The sequence below is a fragment of the Fukomys damarensis genome, unplaced genomic scaffold (genome assembly GCF_012274545.1).
Source record: "Fukomys damarensis isolate Sample0158 unplaced genomic scaffold, DMR_v1.0_HiC HiC_scaffold_37, whole genome shotgun sequence".
In the NCBI taxonomy this organism is placed as follows: Eukaryota; Metazoa; Chordata; class Mammalia; order Rodentia; family Bathyergidae; genus Fukomys; species Fukomys damarensis.
Genome location: NW_022900949.1, coordinates 8,408,130 through 8,419,476, shown reverse-complemented (window position 1 = coordinate 8,419,476; position 11,347 = coordinate 8,408,130). Strand labels below are relative to the sequence as shown.

The window sequence follows — 11,347 nt, the reverse complement described above, 5'->3', positions numbered from 1 at the left end:
AAGCAGGTGGCGGAACCACTGATCTAAATCCCCAGCCCCTCCTTATCAATATTAACATCATGGTGCAATGTTGACATCAGCAGTACTAGTTTTTCTTTGCCATTATACAAGGTTGATGTTATATCTTTCTGAAATCCAAAGGTTGTACTAACAATTGTTTTGAAATTGCAACATTTCATTTGGAATTTCTGCTTTGTTCCTGTGTATAATTCCCGCACTGGTCCACTTGTGCTATAATGAAAATACCTCCAGAACTCTATCAAAAAATAATCTTTAAACCAGGCGTGGTGACACACACCTGTAATCCCAGCACTCAGGAGGCTGAGGCAGGAGGATCTCCGTTAGACCAGCCTGGACTACAGTGAGTTCCAGGTCTCACCTACACAGTGCGACCCTGTCTCAAAAAACAAATAAACAAAAAAGTAATCTTTATCGGTGCTGGGGATTTAGCTCAGTGGCACTGCATCTGCCTCACATGCACGAGGTCCCAAGTTTGATCCTTGGTACTGGGGGACAAAAATCTTTTCTTCAATTATCACACCTAAGGAAGTTTTCCCACGTGACAATAGCACAGTCCATGCACACGTATTGCTTACATTGACAGCATGCGTTGCTTTCCTGGGCTTTTTGTAGGAGATACTTGACATCTTGCATAACATCAACTGGAAACTGGTAAACCAATTGCCAAATGTCCCATTCTGATAATTTTGGGAGATGGGAGCAACAATTCTGTTACAGCATCATTTGGTTTATTACTAGACAAATAGTGACTTTGTGGCTGAGTTCCACGATAAATTTCTAAATTGAAATCATAACGAATCTTTGCATCTACAAGGGCATTAAGTTTTATGCCACGTTTTGAAGGTTTTTTCAACATATATTGCCCGAAGCTACGACAATCATCAAATGCTGCAAGATGTTCATCAGTACTCTCGTATTCAGATGGTGTGTGAATTAGTAATTACCACTAATCTCTCAATGAAGAGAAAGCAGAGAGATTATCAATTATTTTTTTCTTGTTGGGTAGTTTTGTCATCCAAACTCAGGGCATTTTGAAGGAAACCAAATCTTCTGTCATTTGTTATTCTACAAACTTCAAGCCCATGCCCGTGGCTGCTCAATCTTTTACATTCCTGCAATTATCATGAGAAAGCCCTGCTAGGTACAGCAGACCTCTAAGTGCTTTCAATTCAGCTAGTAAGGTGTCAGCATAACGACATTTTCAGTATCACTATTGGTGCATACAGAGCATTTTACTTGTATTATCAGCATTTGTGCCTTTCACAACATCCTGTGGTTTCATGTTACAATTTCCAACACTGAAGGGTAGTGCTGGCATTCCAACCGATAGGTTTTTCCCCTGCCAAGATCACTGGATTTTCAGGCCCAGTTCTAACACTGCCTTATTCCATCCGGTTGTGTGACTAGTCAAATACGTACTGAAAAACAAACCAACCTCAAATTGCTGTTTTGTCATCTGAATCGGGAAGGCCTGCATTTCCCGTGTGTGTCAATTCTTGCTCCAAATGGCTCACGTGGCCAACGTTAAGGTCAGTATCATCCTCATTCATGCAGGAGTAATCTGATGACTCACTTTGACCTCCTGAGAACCTTGCAAATTTGGTTTTTCATGTACCACTGAAGTGAGTGAGGCTAGTTTTAACAGAAAAATCAAGTTTTTAAAAAGACAAACCCTAAATGCGCAGTAAAACTCAACCTGTTGCTGCTTTGGGCTCCTACACACGCCTTGCCATTTGGCTGCCGAGTGGGTGGACAAATTGGCTTTAGCTTCCCCCAGGTACAGTTACTGTGAGTCACTTCCGGGTCCATTATGGTAAAATACACGTTTACATAACAGAAGAGTGGTGTGGGTGCATTTTACCCCTCATGATGCTCAGGTAGACGTGCCGGTAAAAATCCTGGTTTGACACTTTTGCACACTTGCAGTGCAGACCTTGCTCCAAATGGGTAAACACCAACATTGCTTCCTGTATCCCCCAGGCACAGCTACTCCATGCATAGCCAGCTATTACGCTAAATTAGAAATTTACAGTAGAAGAGTATAGGATGGGTCACTGTAACCCAACGTCATGCCCTACATGAAAGGCTGTTTGAAACCGAAAGCAGACAGCTCTCATTATTTGGACACCAGCTCGCTACAGGGAACGGAGTCTGATCGTACTCACTGGAACGATGGCCCATCTGCAATGAATTTTCAGTGCGCACCTATCAGGCTGTACAGTGAGGAGCAGTTTGGGGGAAAATGTTGTGCAGTTCTTCGGAAAAGGGCCAGGAAAGGTGTGAATGTCTTCCTAGCAAGAAGCCTGAGAGAAGCTGGGCGTGGTGGTGCACGCCTGTAATCCCAGCACTAGGGAGGCTGAGGCAGGAGGATCGCTGTGAGTTCGAGACCAGCCTGGGCTACATAGTGAGTTCCAGGTCAGTCTCAACTACACAGTGAGACCCTGTCTCAAAAAACAAAACAAAACAAAACAAAACGAAAAGAAGCCTGAGAGAAGTCTTGTTTTTCTGGTACCAGGGATTGAACTCGGGACCCTGTGCTTGCAAAGTAGGTGGTGGCACCACTGAGTTAAATCCCTGGCCCAAGAGAAGTCTAAAGGATATGAATAATCATGCCGGGGATTTAGCTCAGTGGTTCTGCTGCCTGCCTCCCAAATGCAAGGACCCGAGTTCAATTCCAGTACCAAAAAAAGAAAAAACAATTCCTAAAGGGTGTAACAATCACTCCCATCCCCACATCCCAAAAGCCCTGACCCCAGATGAACCCTTGTGCCCTCCACTGCTGGCCAGATCACCAATGTAACTGTCCTCGATCCCTGCTGGGCCATCTAGTCTGCCCAGTTTTGTAAATTTGAGATTCAATTAAAAAATAAAAACAAAACAAAGCACCACCAGAGAATTATTTAAATAAAAGCGAGGGCTCTCTTCAGCATGATGTGGGGCTGGGAGAACGCGCTGGCTGCCATCTCCTCACATCTTGCCCTCCTGGAGTGGGGCCTTGTTTTTCCAGTACTACTCGGGATACATCCCTGACCCTTTTTATTTGAGACAGGGTCAAGCTTGTGCTCCTCCTGCCTCAGCCTCATGAGGAGCAGGTGTCAAGCGTGTACCACCGAGCCTGGCTGTTTGGGGTTTTAGAGCTGTCCTGCCACAATTCAACTTTAAAAAACGAAACCAAGCACCAAGTGGATCCGCCCTCAGGCACTTGCCACTGGTGCAGTCTGTACAGGGACACTGTGGAACCCATGAGTGACCTGGTGGCCACTTGGGGGCTCAAGGAGGGGAGCGGTCAGTCTGCAGTGTCTCAACAGGAGCCTCACAGCCCCCAGGAGGGCCTGATAGGTGGTTCTTTTCTTTTCTGTTATTTATTTAAATATGAAAGAACACCTGGTGTCTTTCCAGTTCATTTCAAAGGAGCTCCCCTGGGTGATGGCAGGGTTGAGTCCTGGGGGTCCCGGGGCCTGGCAGGGCCCTTGGAGACCTGGGCTGGCTTCAGGATCACAGGGTGTCCTTGGTCCACCTCGCTGTGTGGAGGCCGAGGAACAGAGCTGGGTCACAGCTCACAAGCACGGTGGGCAGCGGCTTCTCTGCACGCAGCCGCCAGCTGAACAGGGCCCCTGGTGCAAGTGGACACCAAGGGTCTCTGAGGGACCAGCCACCCGTCAGTGTTCCTGGCGCTGCCGCTGGTCACAGCTCGCTGCGGGCTGCCTTGGCCACGATCACCAGCTTGGACAGCTCAGCTTTGAAGGCACCAGGCCTGTGGGCCACTGCGGGGAACAAGGACAGTCAGCGTGCGACACAGGCAGGGTCTTGGGGCTGGGGCTGGTGGGAGCCACAGGGGCACAAGGTGGGATGGGCCCTGGTCACTGCGCCAGGTCAGCAGTGGGGAAAGAGTGGACCGGGATGGCGACAGAGGGGCAGAGGTGACAGGCTGTGAGGTGGTTTACATGAAGCATCCTCCAAGAGCCACGTGTGGAAGGCCTGGTCCTGTGCGGCAGAGCCGAGCTCTGGGGCCCAGGGGGTGAGTGGGCCACGAGGGCGCTGACCCCACTGAGGGACAAAGCGATGATGACGAGGTCGGGGACCGATCAGGTGAGGCAGCGCCAAGGGGCGGACCTTGGAAAGGACCTTTGAAATGTTTTGGGAGGGTCCTGGGCGTGGAAACCAGGGCCTTTGCCTGAGGTACAACCCCAGTGCCGTTTTTCATTTATTTTGCAACAGGGTCTTGCTAAAATTGTCCAGGCAAGGCTGGGATTTACACCCTTCTGCCTCGGCCTCCCAGAGAACTGGGCTGACGGACCTCAGTCCCCACACTCTAGCTCCATGATCCATCTTTACCAACCTGCTGCTTTGGTCACTTCAAATTCCTCGTTTTTCAGGGGAACATCGCTCTCTCTTTCAAATGCAGCTTTCGACTGGAAGGGAACAAGCAGAGCCTTTACTGGAAGTCACCGTCCAGCTGGGAACAGAAGCGCTCAGTCCACTCCCCAGAGGGGCACTAATGCCAGGTGAGCCGCTAAGTCCCAGTGACTTTCCTGCGCTCTTGGGAGAGGAGGCAACAGGAGCAGCTGGTTCAGCTACCTCAGTCATCTGTTAAAAACTGGGCTGGGGATTTAGTTCAGTGGCTCTGCCGCCTGCCTCACAAGTGTTAGGACCTGAGTCCGAACCCCAGTACCAAAAAAATCCCCTAAAAATAAAACTTCAGACTCTGCCAGGCGTGGCCATGCATGTGTCACCCCAGCACTCTGGGATTCCAGCCACACCCACACCTAGTTTTTCCCAGTACCAGAGATTGAATGCAGGACCTTAAGCTTGCAAAGTAGGTGTGGTGCCGCTGAGCTAAACTGCCCAGTATGAGCTTGAACTGGGAACCTTCCTGCCTCAGCCTCCTGAGTACCTGGGATGTCAGGCATGTGTCTTTCTGCCTGGCAGCTATGAATCTCTTCATGTTTCCTTCCCCAGCTGAACCTGGATGAACAGCAGTCACTCCCTGTTTCTAAACTCAGCGCAGGGCAGGGTGGGGGCTGCTCCTATCCTGGCACCAGGCTCTGGGGCCTCAGGGAAGGAAGACAGCAGAGTCGCTGCCGGGTCTGAAGAAAGTGCCCTGGCTGAGAGCCCGGGAGTGCGGGCCCCGCCTCGGAACGACATCCAGCCCCCAGCCCCCCACGCAGAGCTGGACTCACGTAGGCCATGGCGTACTCGATTTCAGCGCCGCGCACCTCAGCCTTGAACTGGGTGAAGTAGAGGTAGGACTTCCCCTGGGGCCTGCAAGGGAGGCAGCGCTCTGAGTCTGGAGAGCCCTGCCCTAAAGGGCAGTCCCCACCCTGGGGGACAGCCGTGTCCCCCACTCCCCTCCCCTCCCCCAGTCCCACTGATGGCCAGTTCCCCGAGGCTGCCTCACTTCTAAACAGCCCGGCAGCATCCAGACCTCTGCCTCAGGCCTCCCTGCCTGCTCCAGCCCGAGAGATCCGAGCACGCACAGTCCTGCTCGGAATATTACTGGGCCAGGAAAAGGACAGGGCCTGTACCACACGGAGGGCACCCCAGAGGGGGGACCGCTCTGCCCACGGGCTGCACTCACCTCCAGATGGTGCAAGTGAAGTGCTGGTGGTCCTCGCTGGTGCCCAGACTCATCTGCCATTGCTGGAGAGAGGAGGGCAGGGGTAAGTGGGGTTCGGCTGCAGGCTCCCCAAGACTGCAGGACTCACCTCTGCTCTGAAGGCTGGGACTCGGTCCCTGCACTTATGAAGCAGCTGGTAAACCACTGAGCTAAATCCCGGCTCTCCTGTGTCTTCTAGTCCAGCTCAGCGCTGGCTCCCCCAGGGGCCGGGACCTCACCCACTCCACACGGTCGCCAAGGGCCATGGGGTCGCTTGGAGAACCCGCCCAATCATCGGGAGCAGGAATAGTTCTGTGACACCAGGAAAGACGTCCAGCTCGCTCCCTCGGGTCAGGGACCCTGCTGCGGACACATCGTGTGGGGGCTGGCACAGCGCAATCAAAATGACTCAGGCTCAGGCAGGAGGACTGCAAGTTCCAGTCCAGCCTGCGCCACTTAGAGCCCGTCTCAAAATAAGTAATAGTAAAGGGTGAGGGATGCAGCTCAGTGCAAAGGCCTTGGGCTCCATTCCCAGTACTGCAAAAAGAGAAGAAAACAAAACACAACAAAACCAGGCACCCCTCTGAGTAGTCTTTGTGCTCTGAACCTCACGGTGGCCTCAGAGCAGTCACTGGGGGGCTCAGGTGTGAGGGCGGCCTGCTCACCTTGGCTCTGGGGCCTTTTGCTAAGACAGAACTGGGTGGGTGAAACACACGGCGCATGCATGTCAGCCCGTTGTTATTTATTTCTTCGATTTTTTTTTTTTGAAATAAGGTATCCCAAGTATCCCAGGCTGGCCTGGAACTTCTGGGGATCCTCCTGCCTCAGCCTCCTGAGTGCTGGGATCACAGGCATGCGCTACACCAGCAGTTTTTTTTTACTGTACTTCTTAAGATCAAAGAAATGCCATTTCTCTGGGGTAGATCAGAATCTCAATCCACAAAAACAGATCCAGATCCACATAATCTTGAAAATATTGTGCCCATTATTTTTTCTTAAGGACCAACCACATCCAGGCTGATGCACTAGTCCGCGGGGCTCTGTCACCACAGTTACAGCATGTCCTGCACCCAGCTGGGACAGCACCCCCCAACCTTTGAGAGCCAGCTGTGTACTGTGGGCTCCTGGGCCCCTGACCTGACCCACTGCCAAGAATGACCTCCTTGAAATAGGTCGCTGGGGGCCAGGGATTTAGCTCAGTGGTGCGGCCGCCTGCCTCACAAGCACAAGATCCGGAGTTCAAACCCCGGTACCCCCCTCAAAAAGATGTCACTGGAGGTGCTATTCTGAGTCAGAAGACTGAAGAAACAGCAGGCCCAAGATGCTGGCCCACCAATTCTTTATTTATTTATTTTTTTCTGTAGTGCCAGGAGTGGAACCCAGGCCTCCTGCACGCTGAAGAAACGGGTACCACCAAGCTGCACCCTCAGCCCTTTTCTCATTTTCTGTTGCAGACAAGGTCTCATTAATCTGCCCACGCTGTCCTCAAACTGGTGAACCTCCTGCCTCAGTCTCCCAAGCAGCTGGGATAACAGGCGTGCGCCACCTCATCAGGCTTCCTCCTATTTCACAGAAGAATTTAGCTGCCTCCTCCTGACTCGGTTCTCTTGTCCAGCTCAGTCCAGAAGCACTGAACCCACTGCAGTCTACGCTGTGTCCTCCGTGTCTGGAGCCTCTCACGGAGCATATGGCGTCCTCAGGGCCTGTGCCCACGTGCCTGCGAGCAGGAAAGGCCCTGCCTCAGCATCTCCAGCTGAGTCTGCAAGGCCCCATGTCATTCCCGGGAGGTGCAGCAGGCTGAGGGGTGGGGTGCCGGGGTCCAGGGGCAGGGGGCCGATGAACCCTAACCCGGCACCGTGCTCCCCAGATCGGCCACACCTCCCTGCACCCCACACTGTGCACGGCACTGCAGGGCCGGGCCTCACGCAAACAGTCCTCTCCCCATGGCTGCCAACCGCTCAGGGCGCCTGACAGACACCTCCAAGAAGCAGAGCTGAGGAGGACAGCTCATGCTGGGCGTGGTGACGCACGCCTGTCATCCCGGCACCTGGGGGCTGAGGCCGGAGGATCCCACGTTTGAACCCAGCCTGGGATACTAGTGACTCAACGAGACCCAGTCTACAAAAAAAAAGTTTTTAAAAAGGACTAAGTTCTGCCTCCCCTGCCCTGGAGCCTCTCACTCAGCTGCCCGTGTGTGTCACACTCAGCCACAAACCTAGGGCCGGGTCCTCGCTTCTTGGGGAGCCCTCGCTGGAAATCTTTCCTTGAGGGCCAACACAGCAGGCCTGGGCCTGGGCCTAGGTGCAGCCTCTCCCGGTGCTGCCACCTTAAACGGCCCGCTGACCTACAAAGAACCCGTCCAGACCCTGGTCACAGCACGTCGGCTGTCAAGGACACAGGATTCTGGTTACCAGCCACATGCTGCAGTGAGAGGCATCACCAAGCGTGTGGCTGGTCCCCAGCAGCTGTCTGGGACATCACCCACGCCTGTCACCCTGGGGAAGCTCCTGGCACAGAGTGGGTCGAGGCTGGGGACGAAGCTGGAGACACTGTTCCGCACCTGCAGTGCCTAGCATCCCCAGCACCGGGGGATAAGCCCAGTCCTGGCACCGCCAGAAGTTTCTGACCGGAGAGGCAGTGGCAGCTCCCGGGAGTGTGTCCAAGGTCAGAGCCCTGCGGGGCTCCATCTCGACTCTGCGTCGCAATGGACCGGCTGGAGCAGGGCAGTGCTTCCTGGCGTCTGGTCCCGATAAAGACCCTCCCCTTCCATGGGCGCGTGCCCTTCCTGACATCACAAGGCCCAGGTCTGTCTGTGGCTGTGCCCCTTCTGAGCCGCTGACCTCTCTGGACTCTGTGAGCAGCAGCTCTAGGGTAATCCAGGTACTCATCCTGCGCTCGGCGCCCGTCGCGGTGCTACATCGGAGGGGCTTCCTGGAGCTGCTGCCACGAACCAGCCCACATCCGGCAGCGAATGACGCTAGTTCATGCCCCACGGCTCCAGAGGGGCGGCCCCAAATCAGGGGTCTGCAGGCTGCACTCCCCTGGAGGCTCTAGGGCACGGGCCTTCCTGCTTCTTCCAGCCTCCGGTGACCCCAGATCCCTGGGCTTGTGGTCACGTCACTCCAGTCCCTGTATCCGTCTGTGCATGACCAGCTCCACTGCAGAGCTTTTTTCGTTGTGGCACTGAGGACTGAACCCAGAGCCTTTGTTCTGAGCTCCACCCCCAACTCTTCTTGCGAGGTTGGCTCTTGCTGAGCTGCTAAGTTGCCCCGGCTGGGCTGGAACTTGTGATTCTCCTGCCTCAGCCTCCTGGAGGGCGATGACAGGTGTGTGCTACCGAACACCCAGCTTCTTCCCTGCTTCTCAGGCCGATCCATTTAGGGCCCACCTGGAAATTCCAGGATGCTGTCTTCACCACACCAACACGGATGCTTTTCCTAAATGAGGCCCTGTGCAAAGGCTCTGGGATTGAGGACATAAACACATCTTTCTGAGGGCCACCTCTCAACCCACAATACTGTATAACAAAGTACCACAAATGAAGCAGCTTACAAACCTCGCCCATTCTGAGCTCCCAGTTCTGCAGGGCAGAGGCCAGGCTTGGCATACTGGGTCCTTTGCTTGATCTCACAGGACCAAACCAAGGTGTGTGGCACAATTTGGTTCCTAGCCAGGCATTCGGGAGACTGAGGCAGGAGGAGCGCTTCGAGTTAGAGCCCAGCCTGGGATGCATACTGAGTTCAGGGACAGATTGAACTCCAGGTGCTACCTGGCCTCAAAAAACCAAAAATCAGAACAAAACAAAACAGAAGTTGGTTCCTTGTCCTCAGCTCCAGGCCACCTGCTCTCCCAGCCATGAGGTCCCCTAAAAGCTGGCAAGCATGCACCTTGCCCGGCTGTCTAACATGGCATCACTTTACTTTCTCTCTTGCAACCAGCTGGAGACAACAGCCAGCAAGGAACACAATCTTGACCTCCAAGAGCAGAGAACTGAATTCCGCCAACAGTCTGAAGAATTGGAAAGAGGTCTCCCCAGAGGCTACAGATAAGGGTCTTGAGGGATGGCACTTGGGAGTTCTACTGAGTAGGCCCAGACTCTGACCTGCAGAACTGTCAGACAGAACCAGGCTGGGAAGTGAACGCTCATAATCTCAGCACTCAGGAAGCTGAGGCAGGAGGACTGCTGTGAGTTCAAAGCCATCCTGAACTACATAGGGAGATCCTGCCTCAAAATACATAAATATAAAAGGAAGCAATTGTTTAAAAAAGGAACTGTCAAACAATACATAGGGTCTTTTACAGAAACACTGTACTGGAAGCAGGCATGGTGGCACACACCTGTGATCCCAGCACTTGGGAGGCTGAGGCAAGAGGATCGCCATGAGTATGAGGCCAGCCTGGGCTCCACAGTTAAGTTCCAGGCTAGCCTCAACTATATAACAAGACCCTGTCTCAAAAAAAACAAAAACAAAACAAACAAAAAAACCCCACAGTAATGGGAAGAGAACCCAGCCTTGGTGCTGTTATATCCCCAGGCCGGATTTTATTATTCTGAGACAGGGTCTAGCTAAGTTGCCCAGGCTGGGCTGGAACTTGGGATCCTTCTGCTCCCTCAGCCTCCCAAGAGTGCTCAGGACGTACACGGTGTTACTCGTGGGATTTTGTTACAGAGAAAATGAATACAACCTTAACACAGGCGAAGGGGACAGCAGAATCACATTCCACATTGTTCCTTTTGGTCCATGGAAGAAAAAGGGCAGCATGTGCTGCTGCTGTTTAACTGGAGCACTGTCCTCTTCTGGCTAAGCAAGAGTGGTTCGATGAGCGTCCACTGCCGTGCCCAGGGCGCACCGTTCCCTGGACAGCGTCTCTGCAGGGAAGCCGTGTGAGATTCTGCACAACTCACCTCATTGGTCCCTCCTTGAGATGCGTAAGTGAATGTACAGGTAAATTTGTCCTAGAAAAGGGGAGAAAAAAGGCTTGGTAGGAGATAATCCTTAGGGCCAAAGGTACAGGGTCTCAGGGCCTGCAGAATTAGCAGCAGAAAAAGATCCTGCTGATCTTCCTGAAGGCCAAGACCTGAAGCTACCTGCCCATTCCCTTCCTTTCAGTGAGCTCCAGGGTCATTATAAACAGTCCACGAGAGGTAGAATGGTGCTTTGGATTTGAACATCTGGGGCCCTGGACAAGAGAAAATTGTTTGGTTTTTTTCTTTTGGGTGGGGGTGGGGTGGTGTTTTTTGAGAAAAGTTCTCCCTATGTAGGTCCGAATGGCCTCAAACTTGAAGGAATCCTCCTGCCTCAGCCTCCCAAGGGCTGGGATTACAGGTGGGTGCCACTACCCCTCTGAAAACGAAAACCTCCTGAGCTGCTGCTACTTCTTCATCTGTCAAATGGCTCTACCAATAACGCCCCTGGCAAACCACTCCACTATCTAAGGAAGAACTTAACACGTGTTAACCACGGAAACAGTTAAAGAAGGAAAGGGAAGCGAGGAAGAGGCCTTTCCAGCCAGCCTGGGCTACGCCTACGTGCGCTGGCCCCACGTAAGGGGCACAGACCTGCGGCCACCGGGGCTCCCAGCCCCTTCATCCCCACGCCAGGGTCAGGCGCCTCGGGGAAGCCCTGCGAAGGTGACAGGTGAGCAGGCGCGAGGCCGAGACCACGCCCCCTCCCCGGAAGCCCCCCTCCCACGAAGCCCCATCCCTCAGTAAGCCGCCCTGCCCCAGTG

General features: G+C 53.4%; 1 protein-coding gene across 1 annotated transcript; it reads right to left on the bottom strand.

The window, feature by feature from the left end:
• Positions 1-3,364: 3,364 nt before the first annotated feature.
• On the bottom strand, positions 3,365-11,208 carry Mydgf (myeloid derived growth factor). Its single transcript, XM_019209073.1, has 6 exons — positions 11,188-11,208; positions 10,524-10,574; positions 5,600-5,661; positions 5,202-5,283; positions 4,361-4,433; positions 3,365-3,785 (listed from the first exon to the last, which is right to left on the bottom strand). The coding sequence occupies exons 1-6, from the start codon at positions 11,206-11,208 to the stop codon at positions 3,706-3,708; spliced, it is 369 nt and encodes a 122-aa protein (XP_019064618.1). The 3' UTR covers positions 3,365-3,705.
• Between the last annotated feature and the right edge of the window lie 139 nt (positions 11,209-11,347).

Bases quoted from the DNA above. Each gene is read 5' to 3' on its own strand.
- Mydgf (XM_019209073.1), bottom strand. From the start codon at position 11,208: ATGAAGGGGCTGGGAGCCCCG. The intron at 5,284-5,599 runs GTGAGTGCAGCC...CCTCCCTTGCAG, and splicing joins TTCACTTGCACCATCTGGAG to GCCCCAGGGGAAGTCCTACC. The intron at 3,786-4,360 runs GTTGGTAAAGAT...TGTTCCCCGCAG, and splicing joins TGAAGTGACCAAAGCAGCAG to TGGCCCACAGGCCTGGTGCC.